This window comes from Poecilia formosa, unplaced genomic scaffold (genome assembly GCF_000485575.1).
Source record: "Poecilia formosa unplaced genomic scaffold, Poecilia_formosa-5.1.2 Scaffold299, whole genome shotgun sequence".
In the NCBI taxonomy this organism is placed as follows: Eukaryota; Metazoa; Chordata; class Actinopteri; order Cyprinodontiformes; family Poeciliidae; genus Poecilia; species Poecilia formosa.
In genome coordinates this window covers 239889-262954 of record NW_006800238.1, presented here as the reverse complement: position 1 = coordinate 262954, position 23066 = coordinate 239889, and the positions used below count along the sequence as shown (strand labels likewise).

At 38.0% G+C, this 23066-nt stretch overlaps 1 protein-coding gene across 13 annotated transcripts in view; it reads left to right on the top strand.

Moving 5' to 3' along the window:
* The window catches only part of tenm4 (teneurin transmembrane protein 4), a 209133-nt gene that overhangs the window by 41637 nt on the left and 144430 nt on the right, over positions 1–23066 (top strand). For 12 of the 13 annotated variants that reach the window (XM_016660825.1, XM_016660826.1, XM_016660827.1 and 9 more), the window contains 2 exons: positions 9916–10202; positions 11093–11365. In XM_016660825.1, the coding sequence (XP_016516311.1) occupies positions 9980–10202; positions 11093–11365 (496 nt within the window). In that variant the 5' untranslated portion in view covers positions 9916–9979. Of the gene's footprint in view, positions 1–6540; positions 6664–9915; positions 10203–11092; positions 11366–23066 lie in introns of all 13 variants that reach the window. The other variant, XM_016660817.1, reaches the window with a different exon arrangement.

Genomic DNA, 23066 nt, shown 5'->3' with positions numbered 1-23066 from the left:
CCCCACGTCTTACTTCCACTGCCAGACAACTGTCTGAAAAAGGATTCCTTTGCCTATAAAACATATTCAGCTGTTTGAAAATATTTCCAGTTAAGAAAAACAATACTCATAAGCTACTAACCCATTGTCAGGCCTCATTCTCGCTGGGAAACGTCTGGTTTGAGCTGTTCGCGTCTCCATTGCAGTGTGTGCATCACTGCTGTGGGCACGAATATGGGCAGAAACGTGGGCAGGACGAGCGAGTGCCGGAGCTGTGGCCGACACTCCGGTGTTTTCAGCAACACTCACCAATGTTGAACCGCACGGTTGTGGTTTAAATGGACTCAAATCAACCCTGCTACGTTGTATTTTGTCTTGTAGAAATTTATTTCTGGCCCAAACCGAAAGAAAACAATTCAGATTAGCTAATCACTTTGTGGCATTTTATTTTCTTAAACATGAAATTTTTTGGTTGTCAAATTCAGAAGTAGTTTTAACATAAACCTTCGTATTTTATTTTCTTTTTACATGATTCAAGTGTAGCGACCTGTCCTTACTGTTTAAAGAAACTTAGATAAGTGTTCCCATAACGACTAATTCCCCCTTCAGGAAAAACGAAGCATTTAAATTTAATGAAATCACATTGAACTCAATTAAATTGAACTGAATTACAGCTGCATGATGCATGGAATCCAGACGGGACTGGAGATGTAACAGTGAAATTGTCTGTAGTAGGAGTGGGAAACTACGTTTCAAGAGTTAATATTTTTACTTTACCGTAATGTTGGAGGTAAAAGATCGCGTTTACCAGCTAATGCCGCCTAAAAACATAAGTAATTTATTTTGATATTCTTGCAAAAGTCAGCAGCATGATAAAAACAGCAGAGCAAATAGACTTTCATGTCATAACAGATGCCGCTGTTATTTTTATAAAGTAGAACATTTCAGGGCTGCATGCGTAATGTACTGGACCTATTCTTCTCTATTATGTTGGGGTTGATCTCAGGATTGTTGCAGTAGGAATAGTTTATCTTTTTTTGCACTTCCAAAGGAACAGTCCTGAAGCAATGGAAACTGCACTTAAAATATTTTTGTTCGCCACATCATTTATTTGCAGTGTTTGAGTCTCAGACCTTCCTCAGGCTACTGCTGTGAACCTCAAATATATATGTAACAGCGACTTTGACAGTTGCAAGTTTACAGTAGGTTGATTATTGCTTAGCTGGTATTAGGTTTGGTTTCCCTGCAGGCCAAACTATAAATCAAATTCATGTCTTGCCTTTGCAGGATAATGAGCAGTAGTTGCAGACTAATGAGAGGCAGGTCACCAGCAGAGTACTTGTCGAAAGACCCTCTTTTAAACCTGTGTGAACTTTATTTCTTTTCTTGATTGTTCCTAACCTTACGACTACCCATTACTTATTTCCATTAAGTCAGGTTGGGCTGTGTAACCCTGGATCAATCCTTATGAGCTGCATTTTGCCAAGGTCAGCAGTGTTCATCATTGCAGAAAGTGAATAACCAGTCTGCTTCTCCCTGTTGCTTACCAGGCTGGTTTGAAAACATTATTCCCTTTCTGTGCTCCTGCTGTCAGGACTAAACCTTGAATTGCTTAGAGTGATTAGTAGCAGGGAGCGTGCTGCAGCGATGGTCCCAGGCTACTTTTGTTTATGTTCAGGCTTTTACGCATTCTGTTTAATGCGCTTGCGGGGCTCGCTTTTGATCCAGGAAGGAGGCTGCTGAGATACCCCTTCGCCGTCGTTCCTCCCCTCTCCCCACTGCTTGCATAAGCGCTACCAAATTCAGTTCTGTCTGACAAGCCGTTTAACCACCCCCACCACCTCTGCCCAAGTCTTTCTTCCCCTCTATTGAAAACACACCTTTCTGTTGACTGAGGAAGCTTTTCTATGGAGCTGAGGCATGTGAAAATCTTTCAGAAAAGGAGTAAGTGCTGCCTGTTTGGAGCATTCTTTGCTTTCAATAGATGTTGTAGACAATGCTCTTGATATCTGCCCAAACTTCTTCCAAGCATGTCTACAAGTAGGCTTGGGGTGATATGAGATTCTCACGGTGGGTAAAAATGCCACGGTTTCACGGTAATTATATGGGAATGAAAAAAAAAATGTTGCTGTTGCTAAAATTGTATATTTTGTAATATCATACATGATTAAAACTTTCTAAAACTAATATTTGAACACTTTGTAAGTCTAGCTGTTCTTTTCAATTAATCTTTTTCTACTGAACAATCTTGTGACATTGTTTTGCTGTTATGCTCTTGATAGATTTTTAGAAAGAGAAATGCACGGACCAGGCTTTTTCTTGCCAATACTAATATACGGCTTTCTTTTAGTCTTTCAATTCCTTTTTTTGTTTTGTAAGGATTTTGCCACAGAAAACAGAACAAAATATATTTCTAAACCAAGCTTAAAAAGAAAAAAAAACTAAAGTAATAAACAGCAAATCTTTATTAGATTTTTGTTAAGCTAAAATAAGTGTATAAAGGTGTATGCTGGTGGTTGGAGGGATTACAGATTAAAACTGTTGCGAGTTTTAATGCACTTAAAGATCTCCCCCATATTTTGCCTGTACATCACTAAATTCTAAAAAAAAAAAATGTTCAGTTTCACTTGATTGGTGGAGCTCTATCTTCAAGCTGCTATGACTCAGGTTATCTCCTCCAATAATGAGCCTACAGCTGGCTGCTTATTGGACAAGCTGCGGTAGCTATAGCTTTTTTTTTTTTTTTTTTTGCTTAGTTTTTGTTTAGCATTTTTGCTAACTTTTAAAACATTTGTGCACTAGCTTCCCCTAAAATAATTCTTGCGAAAAAATTATAAAGCACTAATTTACTTGCTTGTTTTGTAAACTTACATTTGAATAAAGTTCAACATCTGCATTGACGTTTTGCTAACTCACTGTTAAGAATTCTTAAACACGTCATTGACACATGGTGTCAACATGGTTGAATTTAGCATTTTACCGCATTTGCAATAACTTCTGCTAAATAACGCATTGGTGTAGTGCTTCAACTTTAGCAGAACTAATGTGTATGATTATTGCTTTAAGTTTAGCTTGGCTAACTTATTAGGTATTGGTATTTTTAGGTCTACAGCATTCCTGTCTCTGATTACTGCACAATTTATTAGGTTATGGGCATGTTAAAGCATTTTTACTGTTTAATTTATTATGTTTTTTCATTTATCTTATTTCATGTCAACATCACCAAATGTATAGCAGGTTTTGGTGAGCCTGAGCTGCCTGATCCACTACGGTTGACTTTTGGCAAGAGGTGTCCTATCACCTGAATATGACCTTTCTCACCAGACCGTGCAAAACACCAGGTGGGATATGGAGAACCTCCGACATGCTTCTCACATTGTCATCTAACTAAAAGGACTTAAAACCTTTATACCATTTTGCTACTTTGGATTTTATAGACTAAAACTGGAAGTGTATGAAGCTGGAGCTCCAGCAGCCAGACAACAGTCAACTGCTTAAGATATTCTGTTGACTACATGATAACTATAGTTGTAAAACAAATTGATCATACTTTGATTGATAGATCTTTTATAGGTTTTCTTGCCATGACAGCCAAACTTGTCTTTCTTGCTAGCACAGGTCAGTTTAGGAATATTCAGTGTAGTTAACAGGAAAAAGTCTCAAGATCTTGGTTTACACTTACTAGTTTGTCTGCCCAATCAAAACATGACAATTTATGTAATAAATTATGAAAACCTTTCACATTTTTATCATTTTGCTGGCTAATCTCTTTCAACATTTAATGGCATATCAGCTGTCATTTTTGTAAAATCATCACGAGTCACAAATAACTAGTTAATTTCACACACAAGCGACTACTAATCACTTAGCTTGCTCACACATTGTCCATGTGCATCTCTGTGTCTGTCGTCTGTGTCGCCTGAATATGTCGGCGTTTAGTCCAGCTTTCTGCTAAGAAGAATCTCCAAGATTTCAGGGAAACAAAGGTTGTACAGAGAGCGGAAACTAGATTTATATTCAGCACCAGCTCTGAATAGCAATTCTCAGCATACTGCTAATTGTTTGATGGATAGTGCGGGGCCATTTGCATTTATATCGGACCACAAAACGCCTCCCGCCTATTTAGATCCCATATTTAACTTCTGACACTATAGCAATGGTCACAACTGCCCAGCTAAGGTCTCAGGAAGTGTTTTTAACAAAGGGTGCCACTGTTTATCCTGCAGGTGGTGTCTTTAAGGGGTTGGTGTGAGGGATGTTCTTTTGTGCAAGGAAGCAGAGATGTCTTCATTTTGCAGCGGACGCTTTTGAAGCATTGATTATTCAGGTTAAGTATGAGGTTATCCTGATTTTTAGCTCACTTTTGAGGTAGGTATGATTGGGAAGCTAATAAGTCTACATTATTTGTGCTAAAATCCCACTTATTTTGGTACGAAGAGGCTCGAATGTAGATGCTTGTACCAATGTTAGTTCCAATATATTTTTTATCCCTAATATTTTTGTTGCTGACTTTTTTTTAAATTTATATAGAAATAATAATAAAAAAAAATCACTAAATTCATAGTCATAAATTTGCAGGTACTTCTCAATAAATGAAAAATTCTTTGTTGTTGATTTTTTTCCCCTTTCTGTAATTTAATTTAACCATAAAACTTACACATATATTGGTAAACAGAGAGATTTATTATTTTGTGCTAATTCCAAATTTAAACTGATGAAAACCCAAAGTTTGGATTCTTCATGGTGGAAACGGTCATGGGAAAGTCTGCTGTCCTTACAGTAAAGCACTCTCTCAGATTTTATTGTCTGAAAGTTTTTATTTGTATTTGAGAGAAATGCCACTTGTCAACTGTTGGCATCCAGCAGCAGAGACACACTGATTATATTTTATTTCTTGCCAAAAATTGTCCTGTGAGTAAAAACCCCAGAAATGATGGCTTGAGTTAAAAGAAAGCAGAACCCTTTAAATATTGTCCACATTTAGCTGTCCAGTGTGGCTGTTAAAAACTGCAGGTTTTTATCACAATTGCACTACAAGGGCAGAGTAGTTTATGGGCAGTTTCCTTTCTTTTGAAACTGTCAGTACTTTAGTTTCTTTGCTGCTGCAGCTGAAGTTCTGTCTTCTGTCAAGGTGTTAAACCAGATATATATATTTTTTTAACGCAGCAGGCGAGGTCCAACCCAGCATAAAAAAACAACCATGGACACCAGGTAGACTTTCTAACCTGCTGAAATTTTAACCTTAACTGTAGATTTTAAACTCTAATCGACCTGCTCTAAGCTTGTAGCTTGGAGGAGACGTTAAAGGAAATTTCCCCAAGGATTGAAGGCTCTCAGTTTTTATAATGTTTAAATGTGCAGTCCCTTCCTGCGAATATGCATTTCAGCAGCACCGCTGTAACTGATTGATTTCACTCTGGTTCTTCCTGCAACACTTTTTATTTGTTGGACCACATCCCTCCTCTGCAGAGCTCACAGCTGCAACACATTTCCTTTTTACATCCTCAGACAAACCATAATCTACCCTGGTGCAGATAATGAAATTGAAAAAGGTGGAGTCTGCAATTGCTTTAAGGAGAAAAACAGACCATCCATCATTTCTTTTGTCTTTCAAGAGAGACCTCAGTTGATTTTGGATCATGGCAGAGATACTCGGCTGGTTTCTGGCGCAGCTTAAGCTCTTCAGCTCAGGCTTTAGAGGAACTTCTACTTTGAAATAAAAGCACGATTCTTATCTTCATTTTTTAGAGATTTCAATCAGTGGCGCTTTTGTTTTTTTTTTGTTTTTTTTCCACTGGTGTTAGCTAATAACTTTTCTAAGTCTTTGTGAATGCTCTTACTAACCTTTTTTCATTACTTCAAGGCACTTCTCACAGTCTGCCAACTCTTATCTGGAAACGATAACATTTCTTTTGAATTTGTCCGCATATAATTTATCACCTGTCTCATTATAAGAACTTTTTTTTTTTTTTTTTTTTTTGGTTCATTAAAATAATTCAGCAGTTTTGAACACAGCAGCATTGTGAGAAGTTGCAAGCAGCTCCTCAAGATGCACGAGTCCTGAACTGGAGGATATTTGCATCTCATATCATCAGTCATTGTGAGCAGTTTGCTGAAGCCCTTGCTGGGTTTCCCATGGTCTCAAAAGTACATCTCATTGCATAGGAGCTGATTAATAATGAGGTGGAAGGTCTCTGCAGAATTTTAGCCAAAGCACTTAGCGTGGCCCTTTGGAAACAAAAACAATGCACTTTTACAAAGCATTCTCAAAAACTTTGGGAAGCTGCTTGTTTTCCGCCCTCTTGCATTTGCATCAAGGATCTCGAGTTAAATTTGAAAAAATTAGCAGCTCCGACATTTGAAATCTTAGGAGCAGCTGAAGTGCTCTTGTGGCTGCTCAACCCCCAAACACACACCCTGACCTTCCCACCAGCCCCTCGCTCTTCATGTGGCCTCGAATCATTAATCACCAGGATCTTTTCAGCTGTCAATACATACAAGAAGAGACCCCCAAAGACAACAATGATGTCTCAAATGAAACCCTTTTCTTTTGTTTTTCAGAACGGGAGCAAATACAGTTCACTGAGGATTACTGTTACTGCTCTGTCCGGCACAAACCTCATACTGTATTCATAAAGAGCTTATCTGGTGGAGAAATCCTTGTCTGAACAGCGCAGCATATAATGAGTAAAAAAAGTCTCCGATCCGACTGGATTAGTTTTGATCTCTTGTTGAAAACAGTTGTGTGTCCTTCTAGAATGAGTTGTAATTCATTTTCGCTTAAAGGGGCTGGGTGATGTCGAAGCAGAAGTGTAAACTAAAACATTTATGGGAATTTAGCCATGAAGCTGCATTTGAAAAAGTAATGAGTGGATCTATTAAACTGCAGTAATAATGTTTTACAAATTCATACATCTAGACTTTATTTTGTAAATGGACACAATTTCTAGAATATGATTTTTTTTTTATTTTTTATTTTTTTTTGGAGGTAGGAGTGCACCGATTACCGATTACTATTTTTCTGGCCAATCGCTGGTCTTTAAAAGGACAGACCTGCCAATTTCATTTTTGGCTGACACAGATTTAATTTTTTTTTTTTAATATTGTGGCAAAGTTGCTAAGTGTCCAACAGTGGGGTGACTATTGTTAAGTGAGAGCAGATGTGACCTGGTGGGCAGGTCTGTCAGGCAGCGCTCTAACGGCAGAGCAGAAGGGGACCGTGGCTGATTTTCAGACGGATAAGAAAGGTGGAAGAGATCAGTTTCTCATTTAAGCATCAGCTGATCACAGAATTCCCAAAATTAAATGGGAGGTATTATGTAAAATAAACTTTTTGAACTTTTTTTTAAATATCATGTTATAATGTTATTCCATCATCAAAAACATACCTGGACTGTTGCTTTTAGCATTTCATTCATTTTTGAGGAATCCTTTAATCTCTGGCAGCCATAAACATTTGTTCTCACCAGCAAAACTTCTGCCTTACACAACCCTTGGCCCCCCCATGTGCCTTCTCCCCTCAACTCCTGCAGACTAGCAGCAGTAGCAATTAGCAAATCCCTGGTGGAACTGCGGGTTTGCTGAGCTTATAATACAAACTATATTTCAGTCCAACTCTCCTCAGAACAGTTGTAAATGGCATGGAGGAGCATTGTTGTGATGCAGTACTGAAGGGAAAGCATCACAGAGAGTAGGTGATTCTTAAAGAGACAGAGAATAAATTCTGAGGAAGTCAGATTTCTTTTAAGTTACATTTGATGTGTACAATATGTTTTAACATAGTTACTTGATTGGTCTCTAAAAAGGCACTATGTTTCTGGAAAATACATAATGCCGCCCCCTTAAGGATTTATCAGTACCCGATTTATCAATGTCTTCAAAAAATAAACATTTTTATTTTTTTTAATACAAATTTGAACCACATTTTGTAGATTTTAACCCTTTATTGTTAAAATAAAGGGTTGTGGTTGATATGACAAAAGCTTTGCAGTTAGCTGTACTTAAGCTTTAAATAAACAGCCTCCAAACTTTTAATACAGTTTACCCACACATTGACATTTGTTAATCCAACTTAATATCCTAAAGCACTTGGTCACTTTAAATGAGACGATTACACGGCCCCCATCACTAAACTACTGTACAATTATGCATCGATTCATCCTATGTTTCACTGACACTGCATTTTTTTTTCTTTCTTTTTTTTTTTTCCGATATTCACTTCAGTATTTCGTCCTTGAAGGCAAGTGGGGGGGGGGGAAAAAATGGTGCATGGCTGAATGCTAAAATTTCCTCCCTCTCCTATTGATCTTATCCTGGGTGTGCTGTTTGGCAGTTGAGGCTTTACGATGCAGATTTTAATCACCTCTGCTGGTTCACAGTGGCCCCTGGATGTGTCTGGCACCGCAGCTCTCGGGCTCGGGATGATTTGTGGCGTGTAAACAACACAATTCAAGGCAGGACACCTGCCACTTTTTCCACACGCCGGACACCCAGCATTTTCTGTGCGACATATGAACTGCAATATTTGTGGGAGACTCGTGTCATGAAGTTTATAGGTACATGATTTGTTGTGTCGTATTTTATTAGTGGAAAGGCGGGTGCAGTGGACTGAGCCATTCTAAAACCTCCAGCTGGGAACATGTATGTTTGTTAAACAGTTTGTGTTTCGGAAGTGACTCATCCAAGTGGTACTCTAAGTGGCGTTTGGTTGTGTTTAAGTAAAAGGGTTTTTCTTTTCGTTTCTGTAAACATGATTTTAGATGTTTGCTTCCGAGACATGAACATGTGATATTTTTTAACGATACAAATCCCTTTTTGCTGCTTTCGCAGTTGCAGGTCTTTTGGGTATTTCTCAAGCCAAGTCAGATTGGATTGTCTGTTAACATCAGTCTTGAAGTTGAACCACAGTCAGTTGGATTTAGGTCTGGACTTTAACTTTTAATCATTGCTTTGCAGTCCTGGCTGTTCATTTGACTTGTAGGAAGGTGAAATGTTCTTACAATCTCTACTCACAGGTTTGATTTTCTTGTAGGATTAACCTGCCTTTAGCTCCATCCACCTTCCTCTAAAATCTTACCAGTCTGTTCTGAAGAAACATCCCCCAGCACGATTCTCTTCACTCCATGTTTACGGCTGGTGTGATGTACAGAGTAAACTTTGCACTACGTATTGCCAATCTTCAAATTATGATTTGCTGAAATCTGTTTTTTAATTTGCATGGAACGACGTAGATGTCACACAGTGGCGGAATATTTATTGTCACATGATTATAAAAAGACAAACAAAGATAACAAACAGAAGCACAAATAATAGCGATGGCCTTCTATGGGGTATTACCACGTCTGGCTTCTTCTGGTACAGAATTATGACGCATGTCTCACATCAACTACGTAAAAGTCGAATAAAATGTGACATACCTGTTCAGACTGCACACACTTTGAAAACCATCTGCTATGAATCTGATTTAGCATCTCACGTGGAAGTGGCACAGATTAGATTTTTGGGTGGTGAAAAGATCAGAATTGGTCCATTCAGATAGCCAGGAAAAAGTCTCATATGGGCAAAAATGTATATCATTTGCATCACATTTACCTGCTATGTGAACGTAGCCATAGTGTTTTGCACATGACACCAAAAAGTAGCATTTTGGGTTTTATTGTACTAAAGAACCTCCTTTTGCGTATTTGTCTCCCCTTCACTCCTATTGTCAAACTTCAATGAGGCGTTTTATGAATTTCTTCCAACAACGAAATCCAGATTTGTAAAATGTGGAACTAGTAGTTGTTCTCATTCCCTGGTCTGTCTGCAGGTGGACAACCATACACAGAAGTTTTAGTTTTTTCAATATGTAGGGGTGTGAGTACACTACCTACTTGATTCTTCCATACATTGAATATACGTTTATTTTTAAAAATTTGTTGTATTTTTCTTTTCCAGAATCGCTCAAACTGAACCGGAGTTGCGACCCACATTTTCATCTGAAAGTAGAGAGGAGGCAGCCATGGAGGTGAAAGAACGCAGACCCTATCGCTCGCTCACGACCCGGCAGGACACCGAGCGCCGTTATACCAGCTCCTCTGCAGACAGCGAAGATGGTAAACCCAACTCTAAATCCTACAGCTCCAGCGAAACACTCAAAGCCTTCGACCACGACTCGAGGATGGCGTACGGCAGCCGTGTGAAGGAAATGGTTCACCATGAAGTGGATGAATTCAGCCGGCAAGGTTAGAGCAAAATCACAAATCCACTAGTCTGTAACAAGTCATTTAATTATTTTTTTTAATCAATAAGCTAATAATTGCAAACATATACAATTTTTTAAAACTCAAAGGAAAGGAGGTACACACAACATTTAAACCTTCATTATTAGACAAGTATAGCCTATAAATGTAATTTGTTTTCTTCTTTTTGAAGTTAGTGGGTGAGGCATTAAGGTGTGCTCTGTAGTCTGGTGTTTCTTTGACTTTTGCTTCCCCATGTTAGTTTTAAAGTCGCCTTGGTTGTAACTGTAATTATTGTGTCAGTGAGATTTAAAAATGATCTTTCTAAATCCATGAATGGGAGATTACTTCATATATGGGATGTAGTTTGCAAAGTTACACAATATTTTTATTATTTTTTTAGCTTATTTAGTCATTTATTTTTGTCATATAGTTCAAAACTAAATATTTATTTTCCAAACTAAATATTTAGCAAGCAAACTGTGTATTTAAACAAATTTTAAACTAAATATTTATTTTGGAGCTGCATATTTATCTTGTGAATTAAATATTTAATTCCAAAATAACAATTTTTTTTTAATCAGACATTTAAAAAAAAATATCCTAGTGAAAATATGACTTCGAAAAATTAACACGCTTTTTTTTTTTTTTTCTTTCTGACTGGCAAAACAAAACCAATGTTTTCGTGTGTACAACCGCCAACCCATATCCGTAAGGGGCAGCACTTATTATAATTAAACTATTTAATAAGGCGTTTAAATGCTAAATATGTACGGTATACTTAACTCCTTCAACACTGAATAAAATTGTTATATATTAGCTTTCTTACCTTTCAGTCGAGATACATTTGCTGATTTTTCTTTGCAGTTCAAATGTTTATCATCTTACTGTAGGGGCCGACTTTTCCCTGCGAGACCTCGGCTTTGGAGATGGCCTTCCATCGCATGTGGCGACGTACAGGAGCGACATGGGGCTGCCTCACCGTGACTACTCGGTCAGCGTGGGCTCTGACGCAGACACGGAGACGGACGGCATCATGTCCCCGGAACACGCGGTCAGGCTGTGGGGCCGCAGCAACACCAAGTCGGGCCGCAGCTCGTGTCTCTCCAGCAGGGCCAACTCCAACCTAACACTCACCGACACTGAACACGAGAACACAGAAAACGGTAGGAACCTGACCTTTTTTTTTTTATTCCTCCTCAACTTCATCAAAACACGTGCCGTTCTTAGACTACAGTGTTATCATACTGGTTTAACTGAATATGAGCTTCAACTCTTCACTTTTTACCTTTCTTATATTTTTGTATCTTTAAATTGCTAAGAAAACTTAGCTGCTTTTAAAATACAGAGAAATGACCACCTAAACAGATAATAATGCAGCTGAGTTGTTTTCTGACCTCTTGCTCTTTTTGTCTTATAGATAAACAGCATTTTAATGAAAAGTTATCAAATGACAGCATTTTGAAACTAGAGGCAGAGCGAAAAAGAAAAAAGAAAAAAACACACTTTTTCATCAAACATGAATCTATGTTATGAGTCATACTTTGGAGTATATTGTTATATAACTATCCCAGTAGAGCTATTATGTTCAGAAGTAATGCTGCAAAAAAAACACCTGACAGAAAAGAATTTATCCAACTTCAATAAATCCATGATCAGCCTTGTACATGAGACAGAAAGTGAGCGCAGGGCTATATCTCATCAGTCCTGGATGATTGTGACATTTTTCTGCACATTAATATGTTTCAGTCAATATTCCATTGTTGACTTTGGCAGAAAAACTGCCTGGCAGTTTGTGACTTTAAGGAGAATTTGGGAAGTATTTTTGTGCCTTGGTATGAAAGGTAAGACTGGTTTTCAGTGGTGGGCACCAGTTAGCTGCGCTAAGCTTACAGCACTATTCATAAACATTAGTTCTGCTAATGCTAGAGCGATATACTAACATGGTGTTTAGTGGAAGCTAACGCATTAAATTCAACTATATTGAAACACACCAAGCGTCAGTGGCGTGTTATATCGCCAGGTCAAATGTATTATTGCACATCTATCTGCTCTGTTGCACTTCAGGAGCTTCAGAAAGTAATTCTTTAAAACAAACCTTTGAATTTTACATTTGTTGAGGATTGCTAACTCTGTTGCTGCCTGATTGAGCACGGTAGGGGTGCGGTCAGAAAACGAGCAGAACATCAGTCGATTTTAAACTGTTCTAAAATTATAAGTTCTGGGTACAGGAAAAAAAAAAAAAAAAAAGCATTTGCTGCGCCGAATCATGAGTAGAGAATATACGGAGAGGACACAAAACTGCTACGTAAACAGTCTTCAGCCACTTCAAAATGAAAGCACAAATATAAACATATAACTGCTTGCTGAATGCTTAACAACATGACAAAAACCATAACACAGATGTTGAACTACATTCAACTGAAAGAAAACAGCCAAGTAAATTATTGCTTTAGAATTTATCCCCAAAAAATTGAAGGGGAAGCGTTAAATGTTTTCAAAGTTGGATATAGTGCTAATGAAACGTTCACTCTGCTGTTATCATATTGGTGGATTAGTGCAAGTGTGCCCACCACTGGCTTTTAACCAGAGGATCAATAATATTCCTGCATTGTTGTTCAGTTTTCTATAGCTTCAATAAATAATATTATCATTTTATTGTTTCTCATTTATTCTTGTTGGTAAATAAGATAATCTTGGTGTATATTCAGTACAGTGTGCAGGCTGTACACTTTGCTTATAACATTATGTTGTCCTCCTTAGTGTAACATTCTCCACATTTGCTTACTTCTGTCTCAGTTCGACTGGATTATCTCATTTTTCTGGTGTACTAGATCTGTTTCATAAGATGCAGCGTTAAGCATTAACCTAAATCATGCATATTATATGGCAGATTTATGAAATTGTTCCCGGGGTACTTCACAGACAGAGGAGCTCATCAAGGCTCTGGCGGCAAAAATTGTAATTACCCTGCACATCCTTGCAGAGAACTCTGCGAATCGTTTGCATTTCAGCGTGCGTCACGTTATGTATTAGCTTCTTATTATAACTGACAGAAATGACTCTTGGAAGTGGAATCCATTTGGTCAGATGACTCCGGTAGAGAGCACGGCATCCCTCCGCTTGATCATCTGGGGCACCAGGGGACTTGAGCTTGGCTGTATTGTGCATAATTAAAGAGACTCTCCTTGGATGGCTGTTCAGGGGGTCGGTAGGCTGGAATGTTTTCAGGGCCCCGTAGCTGCAGCATCATGCGTGTGCGAGACCCAATCAAGATTCTAAGTAGCCTTTTATTCCACTCACCCAAGCAGAAAGAGCACTTGTATTCAGCATTTAATTCAGTAATGCCAGATAACATACAATTTATATATGGCAAGTTAATTAAAATCCATCGAGCAGGCCTTCCTGTGTGTGCTTTAATCTCTTTAAATCAACAAACCATTTAGTGTGCTTTAATGTATTCAAGCCGCTGGGCTGTTCCCCCCCTCTTCACATGTGACTTTCTTGACCCTGGTTTAATGCATGCAAATAAGCAATAGCAATTTCAGAACAATTTTCTTGATGCTTTGATTCCAGGCCGTCAGTTCTGTTTTGTGAACAAAATGCCTTCCTTGTTATGATGGATTTTACAACGATTACTCTGCAGTTGGTGTGTGATAATGATAAAAACCTTATCCTCATTGGAACTCACTGAATGTGTAGTGTAAACATCAGTTAAGCAAATGCAGGAAGTAAGTTAGACTGTTAGCATTTCCCTGATAAGTTTGAAAATGAATGAATCCCACAGTGATGGTTAATTTCTTTGTGCAGTAAACTGATTTATCCTAACAACTGGCAGGTGAATTGCAAAAAAATAAAACAAACAAACAAAAAAAAAACTTGTTACAATGTGATGTTCCCTAAACATTTGCATATTGGAATTTTATATTTTGATTTCTTTTCCTAGCAAAGAGTACACCACATTGGAAAACTGCCTATAAAATATGGGAAACTAAAAGCATCTCTTGGAGATGCCAAAAACACTCAAACGCCACACCCTTTTGGTTCTGTACTGGTATATTGTTAGCTCCAGCTAATGGTAATGCTAATGTTTATTAGCTACCATTAGGGATGTTAGCTTCAACTAATGGTGTTAGCTCCTGCTATGGTATTAGCTCCTGCTAATGGTGTTAGCTCCCACAGATGGTGTCAGCTCCTGCTAGTGGTGTTAGCTCTAGCTAATATAGTAAGCCGATCATGCTTATTTGTTTCAACCGATATCTTGTTTATAATGTCACATACAAACTTTAAGGCAGTTTGCCTGATTCCAGATGTTTTGTGGGCAGACATGAAGGTCATCTGCCTCCACGACTTTGTTGTCTTGTCTATTGTTTAGACTCAAGTCCACTTATTCAAATGCATCGGTCCGGCATGAATTGCACAGGTAAAAAAATGGCGACTTCTGTAGGTGAAAGATATACAGTTTTTGAAGTAATTATGAGTTTTTATGTATCACACATAACTTTTAGGTTAAAAAGAAAGTATACATCATATTTAGACCAACATGTTCAGTTTATCATGGTCCCCTTTAAAGCTGCAGAGTCAAGCTCAGGTTAAAAAACGTCCACAAATCTTTTACAATTAAAGAATCTTTGGCAGCCTAAAATCTCATATGGTGAAACCAACTCTGGTTCACTAAATTTAGAACCCCCGGATGATTTTTGTGCACACACTCTCTTCCCCAAACTACGATGGCTGTGTTGGACACTTAAGTGAATGTCGATATAATGTGCATGTTCCGTAATGCGAGTTAGAAAGCCTTAAAATTGCATCCATTGAGCTTGTACAGCGATGTACATGTTCATCGTCCCCATGCTGCTCCTGTTCCCTAGGGAGTCCCTCAAAGACACTTAAGGCAGCCTGCCACTGCTGACTCACTCCACGTTTCACTGAGGCTCAGCGGCACAAAGAAAAGGCAGTCTGCTGTGTTTAGAGGAGGTTTTGCTTTTCTTGGTTTATTCCCAGTAACGGCTTAACCAGATGTGTGTTCTAATCCCAACCCCCCCCCCCACCGCCACCACTGTGGCTTGGCTATTATATTTCTGTAACTACGAGAACCAGAACAGACGATAACCACAAGGCCCGTTCAGGGAGTGTTATTCATGTGTCCCATAACCTGTGGAGAGAAAATAATGCTGCTAAAGCCTACACAGTTCTTTCTAAGAGAAAAAAACATTGGTGGGACTGGCGCTGGTGTTTTTCTATGGTAAAAATGTAATTAGTTCCAGTGGGTGGTTAGTTGTGTATTTATTTTGCTTTCTCTTACTCTATCCTCCAGGGAGTTTCATTCTTTATTGATTGAGGAGATGTATTTATAAATGTATGCAAAGCCAAGTTCTGATTTTATTCTGGAGTGCAATTGAGTGATGCCCCCTTTTCTTTTAGCTTAGAGTCTGAAGTGCAAATGTTGCATGTAACAGTTTTGTTTTGTTTTTTGTTTTTTTCGTATGCTTTGTTAGACGCAGACAGAGAAGGTGTTTATTTCTTGTTCACAATCTCTTCTCCTGATTGGGATTTGGAACGAAGTGCTACAGAAAAAAAACAAAACATCTTGTTATCTTTTCTCACATTATTCAATTAAATTTTCTCAAAGCAATTGTGGTTGTGTATCCGTTTAATCTAAATGATCAAAAAGATGTTTGATTTAAAAGCACCTGTTTGGATCTTAAAGGAGCTTCCTTGAGTATGATGAACAAAATAATCGAAAGTTTGACTGACTTGGTTACACGCTGTGATAGAAAAGCTGCTAGTGATACAAAATTAGCAGCCCCGATGGCAGACATGAGTCTTACAACTGTCACAACAGATTGCGTAAGCGATTGCTTTTTTTTTTACTGCCTAAGCTTTTCATGCTCCAAGACTGTTAAGCCTGATTCCTCAGAGGCATTTTGACGAACTCTCTAGCTGTTGGTGTGTGTTCCTTATCCCAAACCCAGTTACATACCAAGTTTCGGGATACATTTATATAAGAAATGCGTCAGATTTCTTTTTTTATTCAGAGAAACAGGATGATATTGATTGAAATATGAAAATCACTTACTAATTATATTAAGTTGAGCTTATTCACACAGTCCTAATTGGATAAAAAAAATGCAACCTCAAGGCACTTCGGAAGAAAAAGAAACCCCAACATATCTATATCCAAAAATACATGAACAAATCAAACAGTGCTGCTGAAGCAACAAGTCATGCAGTTTGACTTCATCTATCACGCAGTGTGACAGGAGTTTCTGGTACAGTGTGACCTGTTCTGGTTCTGCACAATTTTCAAGATTGTACAGTGTGTGCCGGGCTTATTGAAGCCCAGTCGATTGTGTCTGGTCATTGGCTTTGCAGCAACCCCCACCCCCTCCAGAGTGAGTGTTTAGCAACAGTGGACATCTGATTTGAATTAAGTTTGATCACTGCGCAGGAATCAATCGTCCGTAGAAAGCATGAGGTGATTGTGGAAAGTAATGAGTCCCTTTTAACAGAAAGAAGCCAATTCAATAAATCTCTAGGATTTAGAATATCATTTCAGATTTTTCTGTTTTATAAAAGTGCTTTTTTGAAGTTGCAAACAAGATGGATTGAAAACTTGATTGCATGTGCTTTCCTTCAATTTTTTTCAGTAACTGCTTTTATTTACGATTGAAAACATCACCACCATGTTGATTGTATTTACTCATTTTTTTCAGAGAGAATGTATGTAGAAGTATATATAGTACATATAGTATTACTATATAATTAAGTGCAATTATAAGGTATTATCAACATGTAAACACAGTTATACAGTGGTACGAAGGTCAACTTTATGCTGGCAACTAATGCTATTTTTATTATCTGCATAGTGTAGCATTGGAAGCACAGTTATATGAAAATAAAAATAATTATAAAACGCTATGTTACATATTTAACATTATGCTATTTTAACAGCAGCGAAATTGATTCTTTTTAATTTCAAATAAACTAATTTAGATCTTGGTAGATGTTTATTTTATATTATCTTGTATTTTAACTCAAGCTTTATACCGTTAGAAGCACACAAGTGCATTTCTAGTCAACAGTAAATTTTCAGTTCAGTGTGCCGCTCAGATTGAACCAAACATCCTTCTCGCTGTTAAAGTTGATGCGAGCTTACACCACATTAGATTGTTTTTTTTGTCTTTTTTTTGCACAACACAGGGCAGTGACGAACGTCAGGCGGCCTCGGTACCCAGTCCTACATGCTGTGACGGAGACAGCGCTGCAGGGTTCAATTTGGTGGTGGCAGTCTGCATCTTTTACCACCAGATATCACCGACTCCCACACTCTGCCTTTAATGAATCATGAAACAAAGAAGGGGGGGAGGAAAAAAAAATCATGCCGTCTGTTAAAACTCCATAGTGATTTATTCCCTTGTTACCTGTATCAGGTGCTTTTTTTGGAGGGTGTAAGATTCTTGCAAGACTTTGAACTGTTGAAAGATTGAGGTTAAGCGCTTCAGGGTGGTTTTCAGCATCTGAAACTTTGAACGTAGCACGAGTGTCTGTGAGAGACAGGTGTTCCTTGTGAAACGCGTCACGCCTCCCTTCTAAAAAAGCGGACGGGCTTTGAAAAGCAAATCTCCTGCAGATTTGAACTTGAATGGGAGGTACATCAGCTGTCACCCGTCCAACTATTGAAAGAACTTTTGTTCAGTTCTATTATTTCTGGCTCCAACCACATTACCACTGCATACAAAAGCATCTACTGTGGTATAGTGTGCTTGCTCGCTATATTTACTATGAGGAATTCAAGTCTATTTAAAATCCACTTTTTGTTTATGGATTTCTAAATTGACCAAATAATCTCAAACAGAGCTTGAAACCATCCCAGAAACACAAACTCTACAATGTCAAAAAAAAACTTTAACCAGGAAAATTTTTATTATTTTTTTCCCCCCTCATGTTTTTGATCATTATTCTCCCGACTACTTAGTCACAACAGATGAAAGAAAATGCGAACTCACATTAAAAATGCATTCTTTGCATAATGATAGCTTTCCAAAAATAACCACAGAACAAACAGAACTGTTATACTTTGATACAAACCCGTGTAGCTCAGTCGTGTACCGCGCAGGCTGTGCATACTAAAACACTGCTGCTGATGGCCACACCCTTTGGAGGTGTCTGAGCAAATGGCTTTGATACCCACTCCACATTTAAGATGTGTGTTAACTTTGAACTGAATCTCCGGAGCTTTGCCTCAGCATCAGCAGCCTGTGTTGGGGGAAGCAACATCAGACTTTCAATTAGATGGGATATCTCTGAGTTACAGTACTGGAGTCATTAGTGCTTTTATTACAGCGGTACAGCAGGTTGTCGGAACCACAGATATGAGGCTTCTTATGGAAAGGTGGCATAAGTGAAGCAGCATATTATAAGAGAAGCAGTTTTTTTTATATACCTTCCCTGTTCTTCCGCTGTTATTCTATCTCCTTGCCTTTTGCTAATCGAAACTAATCAACCTGTTATAAAGGTCAGAAACCTTGAAGTTTACAGATATTCTGGTCATTTTCTTTTTTGGTTTCCTTTCTAGTCCTAATTTCTTAACGGGTTGGTATCATGTACTTTCTACCCACATAATGCCATTTTATAGCACCATCAAGTAACTACGTTATCTTCAGTTATTACAAAATGCTCTCTGTATAAAACATAATTTAAAAGAAATTTGACTTCATAATTTGACACCTCAGAATTGGGCCTCCGTCTCTTTAAAAAGCTTCTGCTCTTTCTTACACTTTGCCTTCAGCATGTCATCACAACAATGGTTCTCATTATGCTGTTTACAACTGTTGTTCTTATTCATGTTGAACTAAGAAATAGTTTGTATGATAAACTCAGGAGGTGCACATTAGCTTTAGCTAATTGTTGCTGCTGCTAGTCTGGAGGAGCTCAGATAGGGAAGGGTGAGCGAGGTTGCTTATTTTGTTGATGTATAATTTTTGATTAAAATGTGATTTATTACGATTAATTACAAACCCTACAATTAACTCATTAAAAATATTCAATCCCTACACGAATCGCATTCAGTGTAAGATTTTAAAAAGGCAGCTGAATTCTTAATTCTGCGTGTTTCATAGCAGAGCTTTGAAACACGGTAAGAACAGAGCAGCTTAGCTGGACATTCAGCCTTCCTGTTATCTGCTTCAAGATCCACTCTTCCTCACTCTCTCTCCTGATTGAGTCACACACGTGACCCACCGTGTCGCCGAAAACACAGTTTTTTATAAATTGCTTCCTCTCTCCTCAGTATGAGAATTTTTATTCTCACCGCTGCCTTGTATGATGCATTCACTGATTGGCCAAAGTTGGGATTTGTCGATTTCAGACCAGCCTGTCACCTGTCATGGACGATCAAGCTGAAAATGTTCTGATTCTTGCCACCAGCCAATTTCTCCATGCTTCACTGTGTTGCAGATATCATTGTTTCACACGGTGCGGACATTGCGGTGTGTTGCAGTAGACCGTAATTTCCATTCAGAGTGTGTTAGCTTGCCTCGAATGGCTCAACAGACGGCACAGAATGACTCTTTAAGCTTGTTCCAATGCCCTGCAGGGTTTTACTCTTAATCATACTCCTCACTTTTAATTCTGTGTTTGCATTAAATTATTCTGGCAAATTAGTCATGTTTAGTTTCCGTCCTTTGTGACAGGCTTATAACAAAACAAAAATATGTAATTCCATCCTGAATATGATCATAAACTGAAATTAATTTAAAATAATAAAACCATTGCATGCTAGTTAGAAACAATATTTTTTGTTCAGAATTAGGGTTGAAAATGATTTTTGCTTTGAATTCAGAGCTGAATGTTTGAACGTCTAAAGAACCGGCTGATTCTTCCGCAGCACCACTTTTACATAATGGTGTCAGTTTCCCTGCAGATAGAAACGTAATGACTTTTGTCAAAAAAGCAAGAGTTTGATGCAACGTTTCCGTCTGACATCTTGGATACAGAATGCGATCACATGCTGTAGGGGAGAGTGTTTCATGTGGGATTGGGATCTGTAATTTCGCTGCCTCCTTATCGAGCTCAACATGGGAGCTTGTTTTGGAAGCGGTCACAGGAATTGCACTGCAGCGGCGGAGTATCGGGCAAAATGAGGCTTCAAAGAAATCACTCGCGGTTTCCCGGCTCACAGCCGTGGTTATTTTCACCCCCAGTATTTCTTGTGAAGTTATTTATTTGTTTACTTTTTTTGGCAGAGTCCCCGCTCAGATCATGGATTAGTAGGGGGGAAAAAAAATTCTCTGGCTCATTTGCAGCCTAATTTGCTGGGGTTTAGAGGCCCTTGTGGACAGTTTGGGGGCTGTTATCTGCGGAGTTGCATACCCTCATCCCCACTGTCTAAACCAACAGCACATCAGGACCCATCTTACCACTAAAGCTCGGGGGGGTTCACCACAACTCAAAGCTCAGCATGGAGCAGGATGAGCGCTTCTCTGCAGAGGATCATCCCGGTCCGGGCTTACCACTTCTGTTCCTCACTTGGACAGATCCATTTAACACACTGTCAATTATCTATGCTCATGTTATATTAATCTTAGTTTTGGGGAATGTTATGTGTAAAATACATGATTCGGTTTTCTGAGTCAGTCTTGTTTGAACCAATCAACTAAAAAAATGCACTTTATCGTTTAATCAGAAAAAAAATACACACTAATAAAATTAAAAACATTTTATTTTTTTTATATGTGTATATTTTGCACTCTTATACTGTGCACGAAAAAAACTCTTTGTGTTTCTTATCATGTCTTTTGGTTGGCTTGATTGTACTGCTGCCTTACAATAAAGTTCCAGATAACTCTGAACAGTTATCTTTAGGGAAAGCAATTAGCAGTTGTTATTGAAGCTCAGGAAGCGGAGATCATAACATGCTGTTGCTCTAATGTAACGTAAAAGCAATTACACTTTCTCGCTGAATATTTTCCCTCATTACTAGTCACCTCTGATGTGTAAATGTCTAAGACAGACATCTAGACACTGAACTTTTATGCTTTAATAATCTGTGAAAGTTCCTACGCCAGAAGTTAAACATTTCTGTTGCCATCAAACAGAAATGATGGCATAAAAGTTAATAAAAGTTGACTAACAGGTACACTGAAGCATCTATGACATGAAATCACATTCATAATGATAATTATGCATGTCTTTTTTTCTTTTCTTTTTTGTTGTTGCAAAAAATTGATTTACAAGCATATCTTTTTCTTAAAGCAGAGGAAAAACACAACAATAGTATTTTCCAGCATCCCACCAGATTGGTTTTTGAAGCAAAAATAACTCCCAGGTGTGCCAAAGAGAAATGGCTTTGTCGTCCATTACTGTTGTTGTGGATGTTGTTTGTGTGTCAGTTTTACAGCGTACCAGCCATAACCTTTGTATGTAAAAAAATAAAAAAATGATTAATTGCATAAAGATTTTAACACTTTGTATTTAAGTAATCAAAATTGATGCAGTCCAAGTCTCTGCCCTACAAAAAAAAACAATACAATTATTGCTAGAAATGGATGTTTATTGTGTTTTTCCAAGTTTTGTCTATTTCTTGAAGTAGTAGAAATCCAAATGGAAGTGGAAAATCGTGCATAAAGTGAATTTTGCTTAATAAGTCTCTTTTACTTCTCAGTTTCAGATTTGTTCTTTATTTAGCAGAATCATCCCCACAGCATGCTTCTTCCACAACAAAGTTTTTTAACAGGACTGATGTGGTCAGGATGATGCTAGTTTTTTTGCCACACAGCATTTTTCATGGACAAAAAGTTCAGTTTTGATCTCATCTGACCACCGAACCTTCTTCCAAGCCTGTGTGGAAGGAGGCAGCCAGTCTTCAAACATTGACTATCTTTTTGCTATTTTGGTATAAAGCCCAGCTTTGTGGAGTGCACCACTCACATTTGTCCTTTTCACACACTTTCCCACTTGAGCAGTGCATCTCTGACGCCGCATGTTGACAGCTTCTCTGATTAATGCTCTCTTTGCTCAACCTGTGATTAGGTGAGGAGTCATGTCTTGGTACATTTGAAGCTGTGCTCTACTTGGTGCAGATGTTTGAAATTCAAGCTCTCGATATTGTTTACAATCTTACTTTATTTTAAATTTAACATTTTTCGTTTGTGTCAAATGACCCATTTTAAATCTGTTGCAAATTTGAGTACAAAAGCAGGTCCGGTAATAATAATACCAATAATACTCAGAAGGTTATAATATATAATATAATCTCAGAAGGTTAAGTTGATAGTTAAGTGAAGTTACAATTAGAAAATTTAAAGCTTTTGTTGAGGTGAGCTACAAACTCAGCTGGGATAGCACTAAAGGTCAAATAGATATGTAATTATTTATGTCAGAAAATTTATTTGCAGCAGTCTTCATGTTATAAGAGCTATCATTACTAAATAAAGATGCTTGGATAAAAGGTCGGTGCTAATGGGATTTTCACACATATAAAAAACCAGCATTTTTTAATTAAAATGTTCTTTTTTCTTTTTACACCTTATTTTCATTCTGTCTCCAAGTGATAACAGTAAAATTTCACTCCTTGGAAATTGAAAAGAAAATAGCTGGATATCTTTGCATTTTTCCACTCTGCTCTGTAGAGTTTCTTTGAGAATAATGTTGTCACACTGGGAACGGTAGCTTTATCTGTACAAATTGACAGCTTTGCCAGCAGGTCAAATAAAAGCTGCTTTCTATCAGTCTGTAAGCCTCAGCGCTTGCTGTGTCAGAATTGCCAAATGTTGGCTTAAAAGTAGATGTACTGTTCAGTACATCTACTTTTGATTACGATGTTACTTGCACATCCCATCAGGTAGAGACGCTGTGGAAGACTCC